Source organism: Parasteatoda tepidariorum, chromosome 2 (assembly GCF_982258835.1).
Source record: "Parasteatoda tepidariorum strain Cologne lab strain chromosome 2, Ptep-v5.0, whole genome shotgun sequence".
NCBI classification, from domain to species: Eukaryota; Metazoa; Arthropoda; class Arachnida; order Araneae; family Theridiidae; genus Parasteatoda; species Parasteatoda tepidariorum.
This window is the reverse complement of record NC_141756.1, coordinates 53,847,392-53,868,941: the sequence shown is the minus strand read 5'-3', so window position 1 is coordinate 53,868,941 and position 21,550 is coordinate 53,847,392. Positions and strand designations below refer to the sequence as shown.

At 28.2% G+C, this 21,550-nt stretch overlaps 1 protein-coding gene across 1 annotated transcript in view; it reads left to right on the top strand.

The window, feature by feature from the left end:
- Window positions 1–21,550, top strand: part of LOC107441296 (uncharacterized) — a 56,521-nt gene that overhangs the window by 25,606 nt on the left and 9,365 nt on the right. Inside the window, exons 12-20 of the mRNA XM_043051918.3 lie at window positions 2,892–2,974; window positions 3,059–3,280; window positions 3,873–4,047; window positions 7,097–7,170; window positions 8,482–8,682; window positions 9,544–9,738; window positions 11,282–15,550; window positions 17,258–17,434; window positions 19,633–19,819. Coding sequence (XP_042907852.2) covers window positions 2,892–2,974; window positions 3,059–3,280; window positions 3,873–4,047; window positions 7,097–7,170; window positions 8,482–8,682; window positions 9,544–9,738; window positions 11,282–15,550; window positions 17,258–17,434; window positions 19,633–19,819 — 5,583 coding nt within the window. The remainder of the gene's footprint in view (window positions 1–2,891; window positions 2,975–3,058; window positions 3,281–3,872; window positions 4,048–7,096; window positions 7,171–8,481; window positions 8,683–9,543; window positions 9,739–11,281; window positions 15,551–17,257; window positions 17,435–19,632; window positions 19,820–21,550) is intronic.

The following is a 21,550-nucleotide window of genomic DNA, read 5'->3' as shown; positions in this document are numbered from 1 at the left end:
CATTGATCACAGAAGTTTCTGGAAATCAAATTTTCAAAGATGGAACTTAAAAACACAGTTTATTTTATTTGTTTGTAAGGGAGAGCCAAAGAGATGCTTTATAAGCTTATATTCATGATTAATATTCATTTTTTATCAATAAATAGTTGTTATAATCATAAACTCAAGAAGGAAAGATGTATTTGTTATTTTTAATTACTTCTCCAGGTCATCATAGCTATGTGTAAATGGTATAGGAATGTGTAAAAGTTTGAATATATTTTAAGTAAACTAAGAAATATTGAGAAAAAGGAAGAAAAAAACCTTGTTAAAATTTTTTTCAATGTAAACTTCTTTTTTTCTTTTCTTTTTTTGAACTCAAGAAATTTTTCCGGAATTTTGACTTGGGCTCACAATCACCCCTGTGTTCGTTATTATTATTATTTCTATGCAGGTTAGCAGAATGTCTAATCATGCGAGCAAGGCTTTAAGGGAAATTAAGGCAGCCAAAGGAAAAATTTTCGGTCTAAAAATTCTCTGCAAAATTTCTTTAAATTAAAAAATTTGCTGCTTTGCAAATTTTTCCATCTTAAACAGCATTGAATGTCAATTTGTGTACTTATTAGTTTGAATTCCTTAAGTTTATGAGAGGGACCTTTAATGTAATAAATTATTACTATTTTTAACAAATGCTTGTTTATTGAAGAATTGTGTAAAATCAAACAAATTTCTTTTCTTATATAATTTTTACTTTCCAAAAATATTTTTAAAAATTATGGTGCTAAAAAAGAAAAATGTTAAAATTTTGGAGGAAATTTCGATAAAAAAAAAGTAAAAAAACTTTGTTTTGAGGAAATATTAGGGACTGAGAATTTTCTGTACTCTTGCTTATATGTACATAAATATTTCCATTAAATTATAAAAATAATATATTCTCTATTAAGTAAACTAATTATAATTTACAAAAAATATAAATGTTTGCTTAAATGAGTTAATAATTTTTGAAATCAATCAATTCAAGGGTTCAATTAAGTTGCCATCGATATTTAGTACAGTTTTTAATATAAATTTCCTAATTATATGTTATTTTATTATGTTATATTAGTTTAGGTCAACATTCTAGTCTATACAGCTGAGCATCAATCAAAAGAACAATTTCAAATTTTGGTCTTATTCATGCAAAACTTAAAAATGAGATTGTAGTACTGCGGCTTCAGAACTAATTTTTTGTAATCACTTACTTTGGATAAAACCAACAACTGTCAAAAACTTGCCAACCCTGCCTAATTATGGTATTTTTTTTTAAAATGCCTAAAAATATTTTTCAGTGTTTGAAAAGTGCCTTAAAGGTGCTTATTTTCTGTTGAAGAATTTGGCTACGCACCCTGTACATATATTTGGCGATAGTCCCAAAAAACTATTAGATAAATAAAGCTAAAAGGGTTTTTCTATTTTGATTAATTAAATAACAAAAGGTTATAGATTCGATCTTTGTCAGTCAATTAGGACGAAGATCTCGTGCATTCAACTTATGTCAGTAACGTCATGGTCTGCAGGGATCTGCCAGTTTCTTTTCATTTACTGTTGGTCGTTCTTGCGTGGATCATGACATCATCAGTTAGCTGTTTAAAGAGTATTTAAGCTTCTGTTGAAGCCGAATTTTTTGTATTCATTCTATATTTATGTTACTTGTTTGTCACTCTGTTTGTGAGAGTATGTCTACCAGTTTAATATGTTTTTAAAATAAATTTATTGCTATAGAAACTTGGTTTTCTTATTTGTTTTGTTGACAAACAGATACAATGATATTCTGTGATAATTTTGGATGTCAGAAACAGCCAGTCAAAATGCACCTCAAATAAATATTTTACAATAACCCATAGACTAATTCAATTTTACTCCATTGTTAAGCAATCAAGTTTAGATTATAAAAAATAAAATTTAAGTAATGTTCTGTATTTGCTCAGAGAGGTTTATTTATTAATAGTTGAAGTTTCTAGGCAATTGACAATTTTTCAGCTGCTATGTGCAAAATTTTTCAGATAATCATTTTTACATCTTTGATTGAGTCTTCTAGGCAAGAAAGTTTAATGAAATAAAAAAAAGTGACCGGGGAAAAGAGATGTAGATTGCATAGCAATTCTAATACACATTCACAAGGTTTTATATCATTTACGATTTTTTTTTTTTTTTTTTTTTTTTTGTAAGTGAAGGAATTGCTGAATGCTAAGTGGCATTTTAAAAGCATTGACATATGTTATATTTAAGAATGACATATTGAAATAATGTGTTGCATATTGTATGATTCGTTGTATAAAAAATTGCTTTCTTCTGCCAAATTCTCAGTTTACATGGCTTTTTTTTTTTTTTTTTTTTTTTTTTTTTTTTTTTTTTTTTTTTTTTTTTTTTTGTTCTTTTTATTTTATTTTTTCTTTTTTTTTCTTTTAAGGTTTCATGGTTCTCCTGACCAAACTATGGGAACCATATTTCTGAGATTGTGGTTACCCCCCAATATTTTTAAAGTTAAGAATCCAAATATGTTTTTTATTAATTTTTTTTTTTTAATTTAAAAAAAAACATGTTTTTTAGAGACAGTACGTTTTTGTGTCCTATTTCATAATTTAATTATAGTTAGCACTAAACAGTTGCATAGCATAGTTGAGGTCACCCCCAGGAACGATTAAGATTGACACTTAGCATGTGAAAATCCGATCATTAGAACAAAAGTTATTCAGGGTGATATCTTTTTTTTTCTGCCCACTGTGCATAGTAGTAGAGGTCAATCTGTATTTGTCATACATCTCCTTCATATATCACTGTTATAAATAGTTAATGTCAACAAGTCAATAAATAATTTTGTTAGTGTTTAATTGCTAAGCTTAAAACTAATGTGCTTTAATATTTTTCTGCAGGAAATATTGATGCGAGAGATATTGTTGATGGGAACAGGGAGAAAACTCTTAGCTTGCTATGGCAAATCATATTCAAAACTCAGGTACTTAAAGAAAACTTCTTTTTTTTCACAATCCCTTTGCTGTTCTGATGGCATTTATTTTTAAAAGTCAATAATCTTTTCTAGATTTCTAAATTGCTGAACAAAGAAATACTGATGAAAGAAAATGCTTACCTGAAGCGTCTTTTGCAATTAAAGGCTGATTATGCTGCATTCAGTGCCTTTGAGGAATCTAAACCAGAAAATTGTGATTTGTCTTTCACTAATTCAAAAATGTATGAAGATAATGAAATATTGAAGCATTTATTACAATGGTGCCAATATGTTTGTGCTCAATACAAATTAAAGGCAAGTAAATGTAATATTTTATCTAATTTTTCTTAGTGTAAAAATTTCACTCATTTTGATAATTTGTGAGGGGTTGTATTTAATTTTGCAATAACAGAAATAGTATAGCAAAGGCAAATATATATATATATATATATATATATATATTGCTTGAATGTTTGTGTAAAATTTCAAATGAAAAAGAAAATTAAACCACTATGCGTTTTCTTTCTCTTTTTTAAGATACTTCAATGTATAGCTTTATTTTGTGATATTGATCATTCATAAGTCTGTACCTTTAAGTTGTCTTCCACAAATATATATATCCCAATGTTATTTAAAATGTTTAATATACTTTGTTGTGAATATTTTTAAGTGGATTTTATAAATAAATAAGCTTTTGTATTAAAATTTTTTTAAAGCAATAACCTAAATTATAAACTTTTTGAATAAGTATATTTTTATATTGATAAATTAATCAGTTTAATTAAATATATTATAGTACAATTTTTGTTGAAAATTAATTTAAATTTTAAAAGTTATTTGATTTTGTATTTATGTTTAAATGTTTTGCATTTTTTAGTATTTTTTTTAAATTGTTATATTGATTTAGGTCCAAAATTTCACTGCATCTTTTTCTGATGGCCGAGCATTGTGCTTAATGTTACATCATTATCACCCAAATATACTTCCTTTTGAAGCAATTAAGCTAGAAACTACTTCAACCTTTGTAGCAAAAGTAATGGAATGTGATGAAACTGACAGCAGTCCATTTATGTCTGAAAATGGTAATTTTTTTTTATTATTTAATTTAAAAAATTTATTTTACATTATAAATTTCCCCCTTTAAAACATTAATTCATCGTGTTCGAAAGATTTAGTGAAACTAAATTAATTGTAAATAACAATTAGTTTAGTTTTTTCTATATCTTTCAAAAATGTTTTATACATCCATTAATGTTAGTTAGCTGTACTGAAATTTACTAGTTTCTTCTAATTTTCCAATATAATTACATATTTTTTTACATACATTTTTTTAAATTGTTAAAATGACTTATTACTCTTAAAATTTATAAAACTGATTCTAAATATTAATAATAAAAATGCTTTGGTGTTTTCAAAGGAAAATATTACTTCATTTAGAAGAAACATTTTAAACACATTTTCCTTTCTTGTTAGAAAAACACTTAATAATATTCTGCCCAGACCTTTTTTTTTTTTTCTTCTTCCAAGTGATTTAAAGATGCATACTTTTTTTTTATTGAGCAAGGAATTAAAATGAAAAAATCTCTGAATTTATGCAGAGTATCTAGCTATCTAAACAGTTGGTTAAAAATCTGGAAAAAATGGGAGAAATCTAAAAAAATTTTAAGATAATATAGAAATATTCACGATACAATTTTAAACCTAACAATTTTTTCAATAGTTTAAAAATAAAATAATTTCACCTAGTACTAGAAAACCCGGTCTTTAAATCAAAAGTAATCAGGGTGTTTTTTTTTTATTTGTTTGTGCTTTGTACAGTGCGCAAAATAGGAAACGGAATGAATTTTGATCTAATTATCGGATGTTCACGTTCTATAACTCAATTTTACCTCAAATATGTTAATTAGTGCAGATGATATTTTAAGTTATGAAATCATATACAAAAACGTACTTTATGTGAATAAACACACCTTTTTTCGACGGATTCGAATTTGTCATCCCCAAACTATAGGGTGTAACTGCAATCTAGAAAATATGGTCCCAATATTTTAGTCAGGAGAGCAGTCCAAAGTTAAGACCCCTTAATATTAATTTTACTTTTTGCATATTTTGTTGTATCTAAAGAACTTTTTATGCAAATTGAATTATATTTGCTCACAATAATAATATTTGTTTACCTAAAGATGATTCTCTGCAAAAAATAATTTTTAGTAAAAATTTATTATTTAATTATGGTCAAAGAAATGTTGAGTTGTAAGGTATACAAATTTTTGCTTCATTTTAAAGTATATAATTTTGCAAGGCAAAAGTCATAATTTGAAAAATTCGGTTGCATAGTTCCTGAGAAATCAAATTTTAAAAATCTGAATTTTTTGAAATTCAATTTCTCAGGAACTATTCGACTGATTTCACTAAAATTTTGAATTTTGCTATTTAAAATTGCAAACTTTAAAATGATCTAAAAATTATATACCTTACCATTAAAATTTTTTTTGACCATTATTAAATAAAATACTAAATGTTAAAAGTTATTTTTTGCATGGAATTATCTTAATATAAAAAAAATTTCAATTCGCTTAAAAAGTTCTCTAGACATAGCAAAATACGCAAAAAATAAAATTAACATTAAGGGGTCCAAATTTCGGACTGCTCCCTTGACTAAACTATGGGGACTATATTTTTATGCGGCTACCCCCTTTATTATGTTGGTCAGAAATCTGAAACCTTCGATAAAAGGTATGTTTATTCAGAGAAAGTACATTTTTGTGTCTGATTTCGTAACTTAAAATATCGTCTACATTTACTAAATAGCAAATTTGAGGTCACCCCCTCAAGCCATTAACATTGAGTAGCAGAACATGAAAATCCGATTATTCATGGTGGTCGGTTTTTTTTTTTTTTTTTTTTTGTGCACTGTTTATATCTTTCTATGTTAAAATGTCTTAAGAATAACTGTTTTAGTTGTTCTATTTTCGATTTTGCTTTGCTACATACAAACTATAAAACTTAGAAAATTAAATTTTTAAAGGGTGTAGAAAATGTATAGAGAATATGATTGAATATGAAATGCTAACATTCAATAATTAGCTTTTAAATGCACAAACTGTTAAACTTGTAGTAAAATTATACCTGAAGGGCTGTTCTACATTTCTTTTAGAAATATGATACTAAAGACTTGTAATTTAACTTGCTAAAAAATCCATTTTTATTTATAAATTTGGGATTAATTTTTTTCTTCTGAATTCTAATTTCTTCAAAAGTTATGAAAATTTTTTGTGCAATTATAGAGATTTTTCTCCCATTTTTTTTCGGTTTACAAAACTCAACATCCAATAATTAGTTTGAGAATTAATAACAAACTTGTAGTAGGAAATACTATTTCATTGTGATTAACAATGTTCTCACTAAAATTATAATAATTATGTTTTACAAATAAAATTTTTATGCCTAAAAATATGATGATTATGTTCTACAAGCAAAATGTTCTTTGTTTTTGTAACAAATATCGACTTTTAAGAAGAAAATTTTTTTTTAAAGAAAAGCATTCATGGTTGTGTTGGTGAGGAAGAGAGTTGGGTTGCAGCCTAATTTGAAAAAAAAAAAAGATCTCTCTATTTTATAGTATTAAATATACATAATAAAAGAAAATTAATAGAAAAAATTATTTTACATGAAAAAAAAATGGTGTACAACTTCACTATTTATTACATTTTATTTTATGATAATGTTAATTTATGATATTTTATGTTTATTTTAGGTTAAAGATTGATTTTTTTCTCCTATATGTTAGCTTAGCTTATACTTCAAATTTTCCTTTTGTTTGAAAATGTTAACAAATGTATTGTTTAAAAATATGTTCTGAAAATTTAGTTTGAAATTGTTTGTTTAGTTTTCTATCTTTTAGTATTTGAAAAAAATGTAATTATAAAAATTTTAGCATTAAAGTCTTTAAAGATTTGAAAAATTTTGCCAGACACACTATGTATTTAAAAACATGCAAGAAATGTAAAACTAATTGCTTTGTTTGTTATAGTGATATGTAACTTATGCTACATATGAGTATGTTATGACTATAATCAAACATTTAAACTTTATATTCTGTAAACACCTAAAATTCTTGTTCTATTTTAGATAAATTGAGTGTGGATGCAAAGAAAAGATTGTTACAAAATGAAAAAGCTAACTGGGATCTTGTATTTTCAAAGGTTTGTTAATAATCGTAAATTAAATTGTTCTGCCATCTTTTATAAAATATACACTAATGCTATACCACTAAAAATCTTACTCATATTTAAGGGAATGTACAATTTTTTTCAGAAGAGGATTGCAAAAAAAAAAAAAAAAGGAAACTTTTATCATTCCAATGTTTGCAATAAACGCTGTTTTCTTTAAAAAAATAAATAAATTTAAGAAAATGGCCTTAAGGCATTTTTCATTGTTGTGTGTGTATTCTTAGCAGATAAAAATACATGATAGATTCCTTAATTAACAAAAGAAATCTAAAAATCTTTAACTGTCATAAAGACGAAATTAATAAAAGTTATAATTGTATTTACCTTTAAATAGAAGGCAAAACCTAGTCAATAACTTTTTCATTCTTTATTGTAAAAGAGAGGAAAAAAATCAGTTGACCTTGAAAATCAAAGAGTAGTCATCTGCTCAATAATTTAGATTTAAAGAAAAAGAAGTTAAAGTTTCACACACTTTGCTTTCTTAACTTCTGGATTTAAACTATTACTGTTAAAATCAATATTTTTTTATTTTATGTGAATTGCTAACATCTTTATTTTTTTAAATAAAACTTTTGTATTTTTAATAAACATTTTGTGTTAATCAATTTTTTGGTGGAAAAAAATGGAGAAGTCAGAGCTTTTAAATCTTTTAGCACCTTAAATTAGTATATCTTTGTTTTAAAATTTTAATTTTGTAATTTTTTTAATGATTTTTTTTTTTTTTAAATTTGTTGGAATAAGATGTCTTAGTAGAAGTTGAAATAATAAAAAAATATTCTGTAATTTTTCTAACTATTTCAAGGTTTCAGAACCTATGCAATTTTAATAATTTGTTTAGATCCTTTTCTTCACATTTGGCAATCTCTACCAGCACGCAGGTTAGAATACATTGGATAATTTCTTATAAAAAAACTTATTGGAAGTTCTTTAAATGTAAAAATTATTTTAATCTATTTTAAATTGTTATTTTTAATCTAGTTGTTGATTTTTGAATTCATAAATAAGCTCACATTTTTGTGAGTTTGAAAATAGGTATATAGTAGTGTATTCTTGAGTTGCTGAATGATTTTAAGTAGAATCTTTTATTTTATCCTAAAAAGCATTTTTTGTTAAAGAAAACATGTAATACATTTTAAATTTCTTTCGCATAACTTAAAATAATAAGTTGTTCGAACTACTTTAAGTTTTATTATAAACATGCTTCAAATAATAGATAGATTAGTTTTATATATTGACATGTGCTTGTTTATTTAATTTTTCTTATTTTAACCACAATTTATTTAGCTTCATGAAATTGGACAGATTCCTATATTATCCTTTCCAGCAAATGTGTCAAACAGACTTCCCGATGAAAAGGTTATGATCATTATGGTTTCTTACATCAATATCCGTTTGATGGAGCTCAGTTCTGAAATAAGAGCTGCTCGTACTATTCAGTTAGCTTACAGAAGATGGAAGTTGGAAAAAAGGCTTCAAAAATTAAAGGTATAATTATTTCTATTTTTTTATTTGATTGCAATATATATGTATTTTTTAAAAAAATTAAATATTAACACAGTCCTCCTTGAATATAATGTATAAAAAATATAGTGCAGTCAAACAACGTTAACCTTTAAATTGGTGGGGCTATCATAATTATTTTATGTTTAACAGATTTCATCTTATACAATAGATATTGTGTACTACATTAATGTATGTAAAAAATACTAACAATTTATGCATTTATTTCAAACTGAAATAATCTGTAATTGACATCTGTTTCTTTTGATTTTCACATGTATTCTGGAAATGTGGCTGTAGAAAACTGATCTAAACTCATTCTGTGAAAATGTTTACATCTTATACACATCCTGCCTGCTATTTGTTATCCAGCCAAACAGAGACATCCATTAAATATCTCTAAATTTTACTTATAAACTTTACTTACTAAATTTTACTAAATTTTAATTATTAAATTTTTCTTACTGATTTTAAATCTGAAAAGAAGTCTTGATGAGAAAAGGAGTAAAATATTGCTTTATTTATAATTAATATTGCTGTGTGTAAAAAAAGAAAAAAAATACTTGCACAATAAAGTTTCAGTTATGGGAATTTTGTTTCTTAAAAGATGTGATATTTTATATATTTTCTATCATAAATTAAGTTTCACTGCTTTTTAAAATATATATTTCTGATAAATATATAGCCATGTATTGCAATGATGTAATCTAGAATTTTAAAGACATTTTCCTTGAATTTTATTTCTAAAATTTAATAGGAAACCTAAAACATATGTCTTTTAACTGTGGCAGTCTTTTAAGAAAAATATTTTATTAAAACTAATCTTGATTTTACATTCCTAACTAGGTAGAGATAGCTGCTGCCAGAGTTATTCAGGAAGCTTGGAGAAAACACTTAGCCTTTAAAAGGAAAATAATAGAAGATAAGGCAGCCATCATTATTCAGTGTGGATGGAGAGTGTATTCTTCCAAGAAAAAATTGCAACATCTTAAGGAATCTAAAATTCGAGAATTTTTAGATTCTAAAGCTACTGTCATTCAGGTAATTTTTATTCTCTCTTTTCATTTTAAGGTAAAGTAAAAATGAGAGGTGTATGCTTGTAAAGAAATGATCTGCTAATTTTAGCTGCTTTTCTTAAATTTGATTATTTTTGTACAGGCTGTCGTGTATATGTTCCAGCATGAAACCCTTTCATTTCCTGGCTGACTCAACCAACATTCTTGTTCACCCCAGTCAAATGTCAGTCACATATCTCCTAAGTTCATTTTTCAGTTTTGTATGAATAAGACCAAAATTAAAAACTGTTCTTTCTATTGATGTTGAGTTGCATAGTCTATTGTAACATGTAATTAGGAAATTTATTTTAAGAACTGCACTAAATATGAATAGTATATTAGTTAGTAAAAATTAGTGACTCATTTAAATATGTTATAATTTTTATAAATTATAATTAGTTAATTAATCAGTGAACTAATTATCATTAATAAAATTAACATTAGTTCACTAATATTGGAAATATTCATGTACATATGAGCAGGAGTGTAGAAAATATTCCCAATGAACAAAGTTTGGAAAATAAAGTTTATATCAGAAAAAAAATTCATTTGGTTTTACACAATTCTTGAATAAACGAGCATATGTGTTATTAAATAAAAAATATCAAAATACGTTGAAATAGTAATAATTTATTTAATTAAATTTAAGGTCTCACTTATCAGGGGTCTGTCCAGGCCAAATTTACTACTGTTCAGTGGTACCTTCACAAATTCAACTTTAGGAAAAACGATAGTTTCACAAAATACTTTTTCTTAAAATTTTATTTTTTGTAACAAAAAATTTTGTAGGAATTTTTTTTGACCAAAAATTTCCCATGACTGCCTGTATTTCCTCCAAATCCTTGTTCTTGCAGTCAGACATATTCAGCTCATCTGAATATAAATAATAAAAAATATTGAGGATCGATTTTTAAAAAATTATACGTTGAGATCAGACAAGTATTGGCTTGGAGATTTTTAGCATCCCCCTACATTCAGGATTTTGAACTAAGTCACTTTCATCTTTCCAAGCACCCTTTGTTTTTTTCTTGCTTGCTGAAGTTTACTTCAATGGTGATAAGGTCGAATCTGTTGTTACTCAATGGTTGCAATTACTGACTGTATCATTCATTGATAATGGTATCTATTTAATGCTTGGTGGAACCCAAGTCAAAAATAGTATGACTTTTATAGTTAATTATTCAGTGAAGTTTGATACCATGTAATTGTTTGCTGTTTTAATGTTGCTATATGGAATTACTTTTTACAATGTGTGAGTATATCTTGGAATATAACTTCATATATTCCAAGATCAGACTTTAAAGTTTGATCTCATATCCAAATTAATCTTCTGCCAACAGAAATCACATAAGGCGATTGTGGTTTATACAAATAATGATTGTAAAAGAAATTCATTTTATTGAAGTAAAAAAAAAATATTTAGGTAAAGGAGTATTTGTCTATACCTATAGAAATAGTTATAACTAATAATAAATGTTTAGAACAATTGTAATGAAAAATTATAATAAGTATAAAATTTTACTTTTCAGGCTCTCTACAGAGGTTATACCACAAGAAAACAACTTTCAAAATTGGTTAAAGCTGCTATAATTATACAGAAAAATATTCGCATGATGTTAATTCAAAACAGGTTTTCAAAATTAAAAAGAGCAAGTCTTAAAATTCAAACTGCATTCCGAGCAAAAGCAGCTGGTACCATTCAAAGGCAAAAATATTTGCACCTGCGAAACATGGTAGTAAAACTTCAAGCCTGTTCTAGGGGAATGATTTTGAGGAAGCACTTACGTAGACAAAAGGCAGCTGCTACAGTGATACAATCATATTTTAAAATGCACGCAGCTAGAAAGCGGTTCTTAAAGTTAAAGGAATCAATTATTGTTATTCAGAGGAAGTTTAGGTCTTTTCTTCTCACACGCCAGTGTTATCAAAATTTCAAGCATTTGCGGGATGCAACTATTTATATACAAAAGTGGTATCGTCTGATTCAAAAAGATAAACGTGAGAAAAAATCTGCTATCAAGATTCAAGCTGCCTTCAGAAAATATATCCATAGGAAAAAATATCTTTTGTTAAAATCAGCTACAATGAAAGTGCAGCAATGGTGGAGAGCAAGAATTCAGGGACAAAAGACTAGATTGTCATATTTATTATGTAGAAGACGAATTGTGTTACTTCAATCTTTAACTCGCCGTTATATTGCTCGAAAAGTATACCTAAAACATGTACAATGCATAGTTAAGATTCAAAAAAATTTTCGTAGGATGATTTTAACTAGAAAGTTCAAAGCAATGCAAAACAGTGCTTCCAAAATACAAGCTTGGTGGAGATTGAAACTTCTTGGCAGAAGTACTAGATCATCATATCTTGCAACTCGAAAGCATATAATACTCGTGCAGTCTCTGGTCAGACAATACATTGCAAAGAAATCCTACATGATAAAAAGAATGTCAGCTATAATTATTCAGAAAAATGTTCGTAGATTCTTGGCTAGAAAAGAGTTTTGTAAAAGGAAATTAAATGCCTCAAAAATACAAACTTGGTGGCGAGCAAAACTCCTGGGCCGAAGTACCAGATCATCATATCTTAATACTCGAAAGCATATTATAACCATACAGTCCTTAGTTAGACAATTTATTGCACAGAAATCCTATATGAGAAAAAAGATGTCAGCTGTCATAATTCAGAAACATGTTCGCAGATATTTAAAAAAGAGAGATTTTTGTAAAAAGAAAGAAAGTGCCTTAAAGATACAAACTTGGTGGAGAGCAAAACTTCTTGGCAAAGACACCAGATTATCCTATCTTATGACTCGGAAGCGTATAATACTTATACAGTCTTTAGTTAGACAATTCCTTGCACAAAAATCTTATAAATCAATAAAGATGTCAGCTGTCATAATTCAGAAACATGTTCGCAGATATTTGATAAGGAGAGATTTTTGTAAAAAGAAAGAAAGTGCCTTAAAAATACAAACTTTTTGGAGAGCAAAACTTCTTGGCAAAAACACAAGAGCATCCTATCTTATGATTCGGAAGCGTATTATACTTATACAATCTTTAGTTAGACGATATATTGCTCAGAAAACCTATGTATCAAAGAAGGTGTCAGCTATAATGATTCAGAAAAATGTTCGTAAGTTTTTGGTCAGGAAAAAGTTTTGTAAAATGCAAGTTAGTGCCATAAAAATACAAGCTTGGTGGAGATTAAAACTTCTTGGCAAAAATACTAGATCATCATATCTTGTGACTCGGAAGCGTGTAATACTTCTTCAGTCTTTAGTTAGACAATTTATTGCACAGAAATCCTATATGAGGAAAAAGACGTCAGCTGTCATGATTCAGAAACATGTTCGCAGATATTTAATAAGGAGAGATTTTTGTAAAAAGAAAGAAAGTGCCTTAAAAATACAAACTTTTTGGAGAGCAAAACTTCTTGGCAAAAACACAAGAACATCCTATCTTATGATTCGGAAGCGTATTATACTTATACAATCTTTAGTTAGACGATATATTGCTCGGAAAACCTATGTATCAAAGAAGGTGTCAGCTGTCATAATTCAGAAACATGTTCGCAGATATTTGATAAGGAGAGATTTTTGTAAAAAGAAAGAAAGTGCCTCAAAAGTACAAGCTTGGTGGAGAGCAATGCTTCTTGGCAAAAATACTAGATCATCATATCTTGTGACTCGAAAGCGTTTAATTCTAATACAATCTCTGGTCAGACAATACATTGCAAAGAAATCCTACATGAGAAAAAGAATGTCAGCTATAATTATTCAGAAAAATGTTCGTAGATTCTTGGCTAGAAAAGAGTTTTGTAAAAGGAAATTAAATGCCTCAACGATACAAACTTGGTGGAGAGCAAAACTCCTTGGAAAAAACACCAGAACATCCTATCTTATGACTCGGAGGCGTGTAATACTTATACAGTCTTTAGTTCGAAAATTTATTGCACAGAAATCCTATATGAGGAAAAAGATGTCATCTGTCATGATTCAGAAACATGTTCGCAGATATTTAATAAGGAGAGATTTTTGTAAAAAGAAAGAAAGTGCCTTAAAAATACAAACTTTTTGGAGAGCAAAACTTCTTGGCAAAAACACAAGAGCATCCTATCTTATGATTCGGAAGCGTATTATACTTATACAATCTTTAGTTAGACGATATATTGCTCAGAAAACCTATGTATCAAAGAAGGTGTCAGCTATAATGATTCAGAAAAATGTTCGTAAGTTTTTGGTCAGGAAAAAGTTTTGTAAAATGCAAGTTAGTGCCATAAAAATACAAGCTTGGTGGAGATTAAAACTTCTTGGCAAAAATACTAGATCATCATATCTTGTGACTCGGAAGCGTGTAATACTTCTTCAGTCTTTAGTTAGACAATTTATTGCACAGAAATCCTATATGAGGAAAAAGACGTCAGCTGTCATGATTCAGAAACATGTTCGCAGATATTTAATAAGGACAGATTTTTGTAAAAAGAAAGAAAGTGCCTTAAAAATACAAACTTTTTGGAGAGCAAAACTTCTTGGCAAAAACACAAGAGCATCCTATCTTATGATTCGGAAGCGTATTATACTTATACAATCTTTAGTTAGACGATATATTGCTCGTAAAACCTATGTATCAAAGAAGGTGTCAGCTATAATGATTCAGAAAAATGTCCGTAAGTTTTTGGTAAGGAAAGAGTTCTGTAAAATGCAAGTTAGTGGCATAAAAATACAAACTTGGTGGAGAGCAACACTTCTTGGCAAAAATACTAGATCATCATATCTTGTGACTCAGAAGCGTGTAATACTTATACAGTCCTTAGTTAGACAATTTATTTCACAGAAATCCTATATGAGGAAAAAGATGTCAGCTGTTATGATTCAGAAACATGTTCGCAGATATTTAATAAGGAGAGATTTTTGTAAAAGAAAAGAAAGTGCCTTAAAAATACAAACTTGGTGGAGAGCAAAACTTCTTGGCAAAAATACTAGATCATCCTATCTTATGACTCGGAAGCGTGTAATACTTATACAGTCTTTAGTTAGACAATTCCTTGCACAAAAATCTTATAAATCAACAAAGATGTCAGCTGTCATAATTCAGAAATATGTTCGCAGATATTTAATAAGGAGAGATTTTTGTAAAAAGCAAGAAAGTGCCTCAAAAATACAAGCTTGGTGGAGATTAAAACTTCTTGGCAGAAATACTAGATCATCATATCTTGCAACTCGAAAGCATATAATACTTGTGCAGTCTTTAGTTAGAAAATTTATTGCACAGAAATCTTATATGACGAAAAAGATGTCAGCTGTCATAATTCAGAAAAATGTCCGTAGATTCTTGGCCAGGAAAGAGTTTTGTAAAATGAAAGTAGGTGCCTCTAAATTACAAATTTGGTGGAGAGCAATACTCCTTGGCAGAAATACCAGATCATCCTATCTTATGACTCGGAAGCGTATCATACTTATACAATCTTTAGTTAGACGATATATTGTTCAGAAAACCTATGTATCAAAGAAGATGTCAGCTATAATAATTCAGAAAAAAGTCCGTAGATTTTTGGTAAGGAAAAGGTTTTGTAAAATGCAAGTTAGTGCCATAAAAATACAAACTTGGTGGAGAGCAAAACTTCTTGGTAGAAATTCTAGATCATCATATCTAATAACTCGTAAACAGATTATACTTATTCAATCTTTAGTTAGGCAATTTTTAGCTCGGAAATCCTATGTATCAAAGAAGTTGTCAGCTATCATGATTCAGAAAAATTTTCGCAGATTCTTGTCCAGGAAATTTTTTATCAAAAGTGAAGTAAGTACCTTTAAAAATTCAAACTTGGTGGATAGCAAAACTTTGTGGTAAAAATACCTTGCTCATAATGGTATTGTATTTGCTATAGTGCTTAGCAGATTTTTGTGGCTTCTTATAATCACTACTCACACAACCTCCTAATTTCCAAGTATCATCTGAGCAATTCTTCCACTTCTTTTTCTTGTTATTTGAGTAAGGATTACAAGAAACCAAAGTGAATAATTTTCCCGGCCACTGTATGTTTGTGCTTTTAAGATTTCTTTTAATATAAGACTTATCTAGGGTTTTTTTTCGCCTTGCTTCTTGGGTAACATTTATTCTTTAGGCGCTCAAAATATCTCATTTATAAAAGCATTCATCATTCCCAAAGTTGCCAACTATTATTACTTATCCGTAATAGTTGACACCTCTCGGAATACCTTGATTCATAGTCAAGATTTCGGTCTAATGGTTGAGTAATAAAAATTAGTTTTGAGAATTTTCAATATAATTTCTCAGGGTACGTAGCGTTTGTAAAAAGTACTAGAAGGTGCTTTTTGGGAGATTTCGTTTTTAAAAGCTTTTAAAGGTGCTTTTTTCAGCTGGCGTTTTAAAAAAGTGCTTTTTTTCACGAATATTTTTTTTCTTCCTTCAGTGATATCTGGCGGATCCCCTGCATTTCACGAAAAATGGGGTGTTTTCTACGTAATCATTCACACGGACTTCATGTCGTACCCACGTTATGATTTGAGCATGCGCGCTCACTTGAAACTGAAACCCGAGTGCTCCAATTCGGATAGAGTCAGATCCTTATTAAATGTTTTTCTTCTTAATTTATAATTTTATTCTTGTTTATTTTATTTTACTTCTAACACTTTTTTGATGTAGGGGGTAAGGGTACTTTTGTTCAGAGTCAAGTTGAATTCACTCGGTGATGTGGGAAAGTACTGATTGTTTCGATTTATGTCCGTTTCTTTTTTTTTTTTTTTTTTTTTTTTTTTTTTTTTTTTTTAATGCTGAAACTGTTCATAAAAGTTTTTTGTTTTTCAATAATATCATTGATTCAATATTAATTTTTTGAGTGCTTGAAAATTTTTGTAAAGTGCTTGAAAAGTTTTTTAAAAGTGCTTATTTTTGATTCAAAGATTTGGCTACGTACCCTGTCTCTTAAAAATAGGCTTTTTTATTTCATTACTTTCTTGAGAGAAATGAAATTTTGTTTGTAAGGAACATTTGTAATGAAATTTTGCTTGCAAAGAACATTTGAAAAAAAAAATTACACTTAAGTGTCAAATTTTTTTCATGAGTCATTAAGTTACTTTTTTTAAATTTAATATTAAATTCCTGTATAATTTTATTAGTATTAGGCACATTCCTACTTAGAAATTAAGTAGTAATTGATAGCCTAATGCGTTCAATAAAATGATTGGATTTTAACGGCACTTCATTGACATCTTAAGTACTTTGTCACGTAGTTCTATTTTTAAGGATACAGAGCTGCAAAGAAGTTTTTCTCCTCTCACATTTCTCTATTACAAATTCATAACATTTTTCTCTTGTGTGTTTTCTTAGCAATCCTTTTCTAAACAGTAACTTTAACAAATATAACTTTTTTCTAAAAGACAATTATGAAGCTTTCACCAGAAAGTCTAGCTTTCCACCAAGATTTTTTTTTTTTTTTAAGTACTTTTCTTTTACAATCATTAATGAAATTATTCATAATTTTAGAATGGATTAACACTTTATGAACAACAACAATGGTTTACTAATCTTCGAAGAAACGTTGTAGGTTTTCAACGTGCTGCTCGCCTTTACCTTGCCAAAAGGGAAAAGGCAGCCGCTGTTATTCAGTCATTCTTCAGGAGATGCTACCAGAAGAAAGAAAAAGCTGCTCTTAAAATTCAGGTTATTGTGTATAAATTTTTGTTATTGTCTATATTTATGTAAGAAAAGTAATCTTCACATCTAGTTAACTTAATGTAAAAGCTATGTGTAATGTTCAGTTGTGTAACTTTTTCACAGATCTGTAGAAATCTGTATTTTTTGCCCAATTTCTATCCTTTCTAAAATTGATGCAAATTTATATTAAAATGGGTCAGGAGCAATGCACTCTGCAGAGAATCAAAATTGTGATTGCATGTATTTGGATCAACCCAGAATCCAATTTGGATCATCCAAAAAATACTACTGAAATCACAGTATTAAAAGTTTGTAATAAACAACTAGACAAGTTTGATTGTGTGAGAAAACCAGTGTTAAAAGTTGACTATTAGAAATGTTTTCAAATTTCAACCTCCAGTTATGATGATTGTCTTAGTTTTGTTGTTCATTATATCTGCAGGGGTGATTGTGCTCCGGAAAAAATCCGGATTTCCGGAATTTTCACTAGCAGTGATCTGGAAGTTTCCGGAGATCGAAGGTCCAGACGTTTCAAAATATCATTTATCACAGAAGTTTCCGGAAATCAAATTTTCAAAGGTAGAACTTAAAAACACAGTTTATTTTATTTGTTTGTAAGGGAGAGCCAGAGAGATACTTTATAAGCTTATATTCATGATTAATATTAATTTTTTATCAGTAAATAGTTGTTATAGTCATAAACTCAAGAAAGAAAGACATATTTGTAAATTTTAATTACCTCTCCAGGTCATCATAGCTATGTGTAAATGGTGTAGGTATGTGTGAAATTTTAAACATACTTTAAGTAAACTAGGAAATATAGGAAAAAAAACCTTGTTTAAATTTTTTTTCAATTTAAACTGTTTTTTGTTTTTTTTTAATTCAAGAAATTTTCCGGAATTTTGACTTGGGTTCACAATCACCCCTGTATCTGCCTTTCTCTACTGTTGTCACATTGAACAGCAGTTTTCTTAATTCTTCGCTTAGATATTAATTTTTGACCACCTTATGTATAATTTTTGTTGCATTTTTAATAAGGATTTTTAAAATATTCTGGGTGATCTTTGTAGAACACCCTGATATTTCTTGTTCAGACCGAGCTTAAAAGTAAGGTATTTACAGGAAAGAATATAGTGATGTAAAAATATTAGAAGGTTTTTTTCCCTTGCTTTCAGAAAAAACTATTCTTGCATTTTAATTTTTTTTTTTTATTTAAAAATTTCTTAAACTTAATTTTACTTATTTTCAGAGTAATATAATCTTGTAGTCTAAATGTTCTACGACTGTTTTGGTAAAAATATTTGTATTATAAGCAGGGCTGATTGTGCTCCGGATTTCCGAAATTTTCGCTAACAGTGATCCGGAAGTTTCCGGAGATCGAAGGTCCAGACGTTTCAAAAAATCATTAATCATAGAAGTTTCCGGAAATCAAATTTTTAAAGGTAGAATTTAAAAACCCCTGTGTAGGCTATTTGATTTGTGAAATTTTTTGAACTTTTCAGTTTATTTTCACATCATTATTTCGATTGTTTAAAACTGAAAATGAAACCAGGAAATTTTGATCCCATAATATGGAATTTATATGTATGTTTAAGCAATTAGTTTCCAACTTTTCTAGATTAGTGGGGGGGGGATATAAAATGTTTTTTACACTTTAGACTAATGAAAGTGTCATTTCTCTTGAAAACACAGGACTCGTGACACATATTGACGCAGTGGACTGTTATTTTATTTATATCACACCATGATTTCACACAAGTGCCTTTTCCCAGGTTATTAATGCCCTAACTTGTTCTCATTACTTACACAAAAGACACTGTGTAAAATATTACTTTACCAATGTCATTTCTATAATGAACTAATTTGGTTAAGTGTGAAAGAATTTGACTTACCTTAAGACGGTTCTTTGGAATTATATTTTTATTAATAACATAGACGGCACAAAACACAAAAAAAAGAGAAGCAGATGTAGAAAACTAGAATTCAGGCGTCTGGTGGCGTGCAACATTCTTCAGCGCCACCAGCGGAATATTTCTTATTTATCATTAAATTACAACATGCTGCTCTCTCACAAAACTGAACAGAAAGTATTTGTATACTATTACATTTATTCAAAGTGCTTTCATGCAAAATTTATATCATTCTATTTGTGACTAAATCTTTAAAATCAGGATTTTATTTTTTAAAAAAAATTTCATTTTTAGGCACATTGGCGAGGATATTCTACACGACGTAATATCTCTAACAAGTTGCTGTTAAATATTCAGAAGAAAATTAAAAATGCTAATTCAGATGAATATCACAGCCTTATTAGCCGTACAAATAGAGCAGTTGACATTCTGTTAAATAGTCTGAATATAACTAAGATTCTTACAGCTCTCAAAACTTTGGGTAAGATTATGTTTAATTTATGTTACTAGTTAAAATCCAATATTTTAAATTCCAATTATAAAATTTTTTATGTGGAATTTGATTTCAGAACTAAATCTATTCTTTTTCAGCAATTTAGCAAAATATATGAAGTCATACTCCTTCATTACGAGCTTTAATCTTAAGGGATCCCAGACTTAGCAAGAAATCTTTTAATAAATGGTTGCTTTAATGTTGAAAACCTTATATGAAACCTTTTACTGGACTGCCATTGACAACTAAAATGACTATATTGAAGAAAAGTCTACTATAGTGACTATTTACCAAAATGTAGGAGAAAATGATTATTTTACAATAGTTGCGAAACATTGGAACCCTTTTTTTTTTTTTTTTTTACCTATTAGCTACTAAAAAAATAATTCATGATTTTTTTCTCTCGTTACAGTATGGATAGAAATTTATTATTTTCCGCTGTATTCATCAGGAAGTGTGGGGGGACCAATGAACTGTTTGCCACAGAAGTGACCTTCAGACAAAGACTATCACAGGAGACTTTTAATAATTGTCGGAGTTTGACTTCTATTCTTCTTCTAGTATTTGTGTTCTAGTGTATTAATGTAAAAATTCTATAATCTAATTTAACATAATGACAAAAAATAGTTTTATTTGTTTAGGATTATTTTCCGTTTGTAAATAGGATGTTTGTTCTCCCTGAATACTTCTCAATATCCCCTTCCCTTCTAGTGAACTTGAAATACATCATTAATCGATCTTTATCCATTCCTAATATGACAGTTAATATTCATGTGCAACTTATTTTATTATAATCTTCAATAAAAAATTCTGGAGAAAAGAAGCCACATTCTTTGCATATTCAGGGATGTCTTTTTCTGCTTTTTTCTTTTCAGTTTTATTTATTAAAGAAAAATTTTGTTTTGTTTTTTAAAAAAAAATTTAACACTTTTTCCTACCTAATGTAAACATAATTTGAAATTGCTTTTTAAAATCACACATCGTAATTCATGTGATTTATAAATCTCAGACCAAGATTCACATTCACACAATTCTAAAAGAAACTGTGCACAATATTTTTTTTGCTATGAATAAAACTCTATGGATATGCTTCATAATTTATTTTCTGCTCATATTTCGGGTATTTTTATTTTTTTAATTTAAAATTTGTTTTGCACAATTTTTTATTATTTTTTTTTTTTTTAATTTATATTTTTAGCTTTGTTTGGTTCTAAACTCATCCCTGCATTTTTAATTAATAAGTAATAAAAATTTATATTAAGTATTCAAATCGCAAAGCAAATTAAGTTTCAAACTGATGGGACCAATATTTACGGAGTTATACTAGAATAGTTTCAAATTATGCCTCAAGTTCAGGGTTTTCTCACCAAGTCTGCATAAATAGGATTGTGCCTCACAAGTAGAGTACTCTGCTTGTGACTGTAGTAGTGTTCTGACTTGAGTTAGATCATTGAGTCTTCTGAAGTCGCAGAGCCTGTGTTTTTCCTATTCTGCTGTTATCTGAGCTTTGATAGCTTGAAAGTGCTTTAAATACTGGGAATAACTGTATTTTCTAGAAATTTCTGCAAATAAATTTTTGAATTCTTAGTAACTGTTTCCTTAGTCACCAGTCAAAACAAACCTCTGTGCTTAGAACATTTTTGGTGGCAGAATCGAGAATGGAGTGAATGTCAACTACAAGAGTAATGGCTGCGGTTAAACTGGTAAAGATGTTTCGGA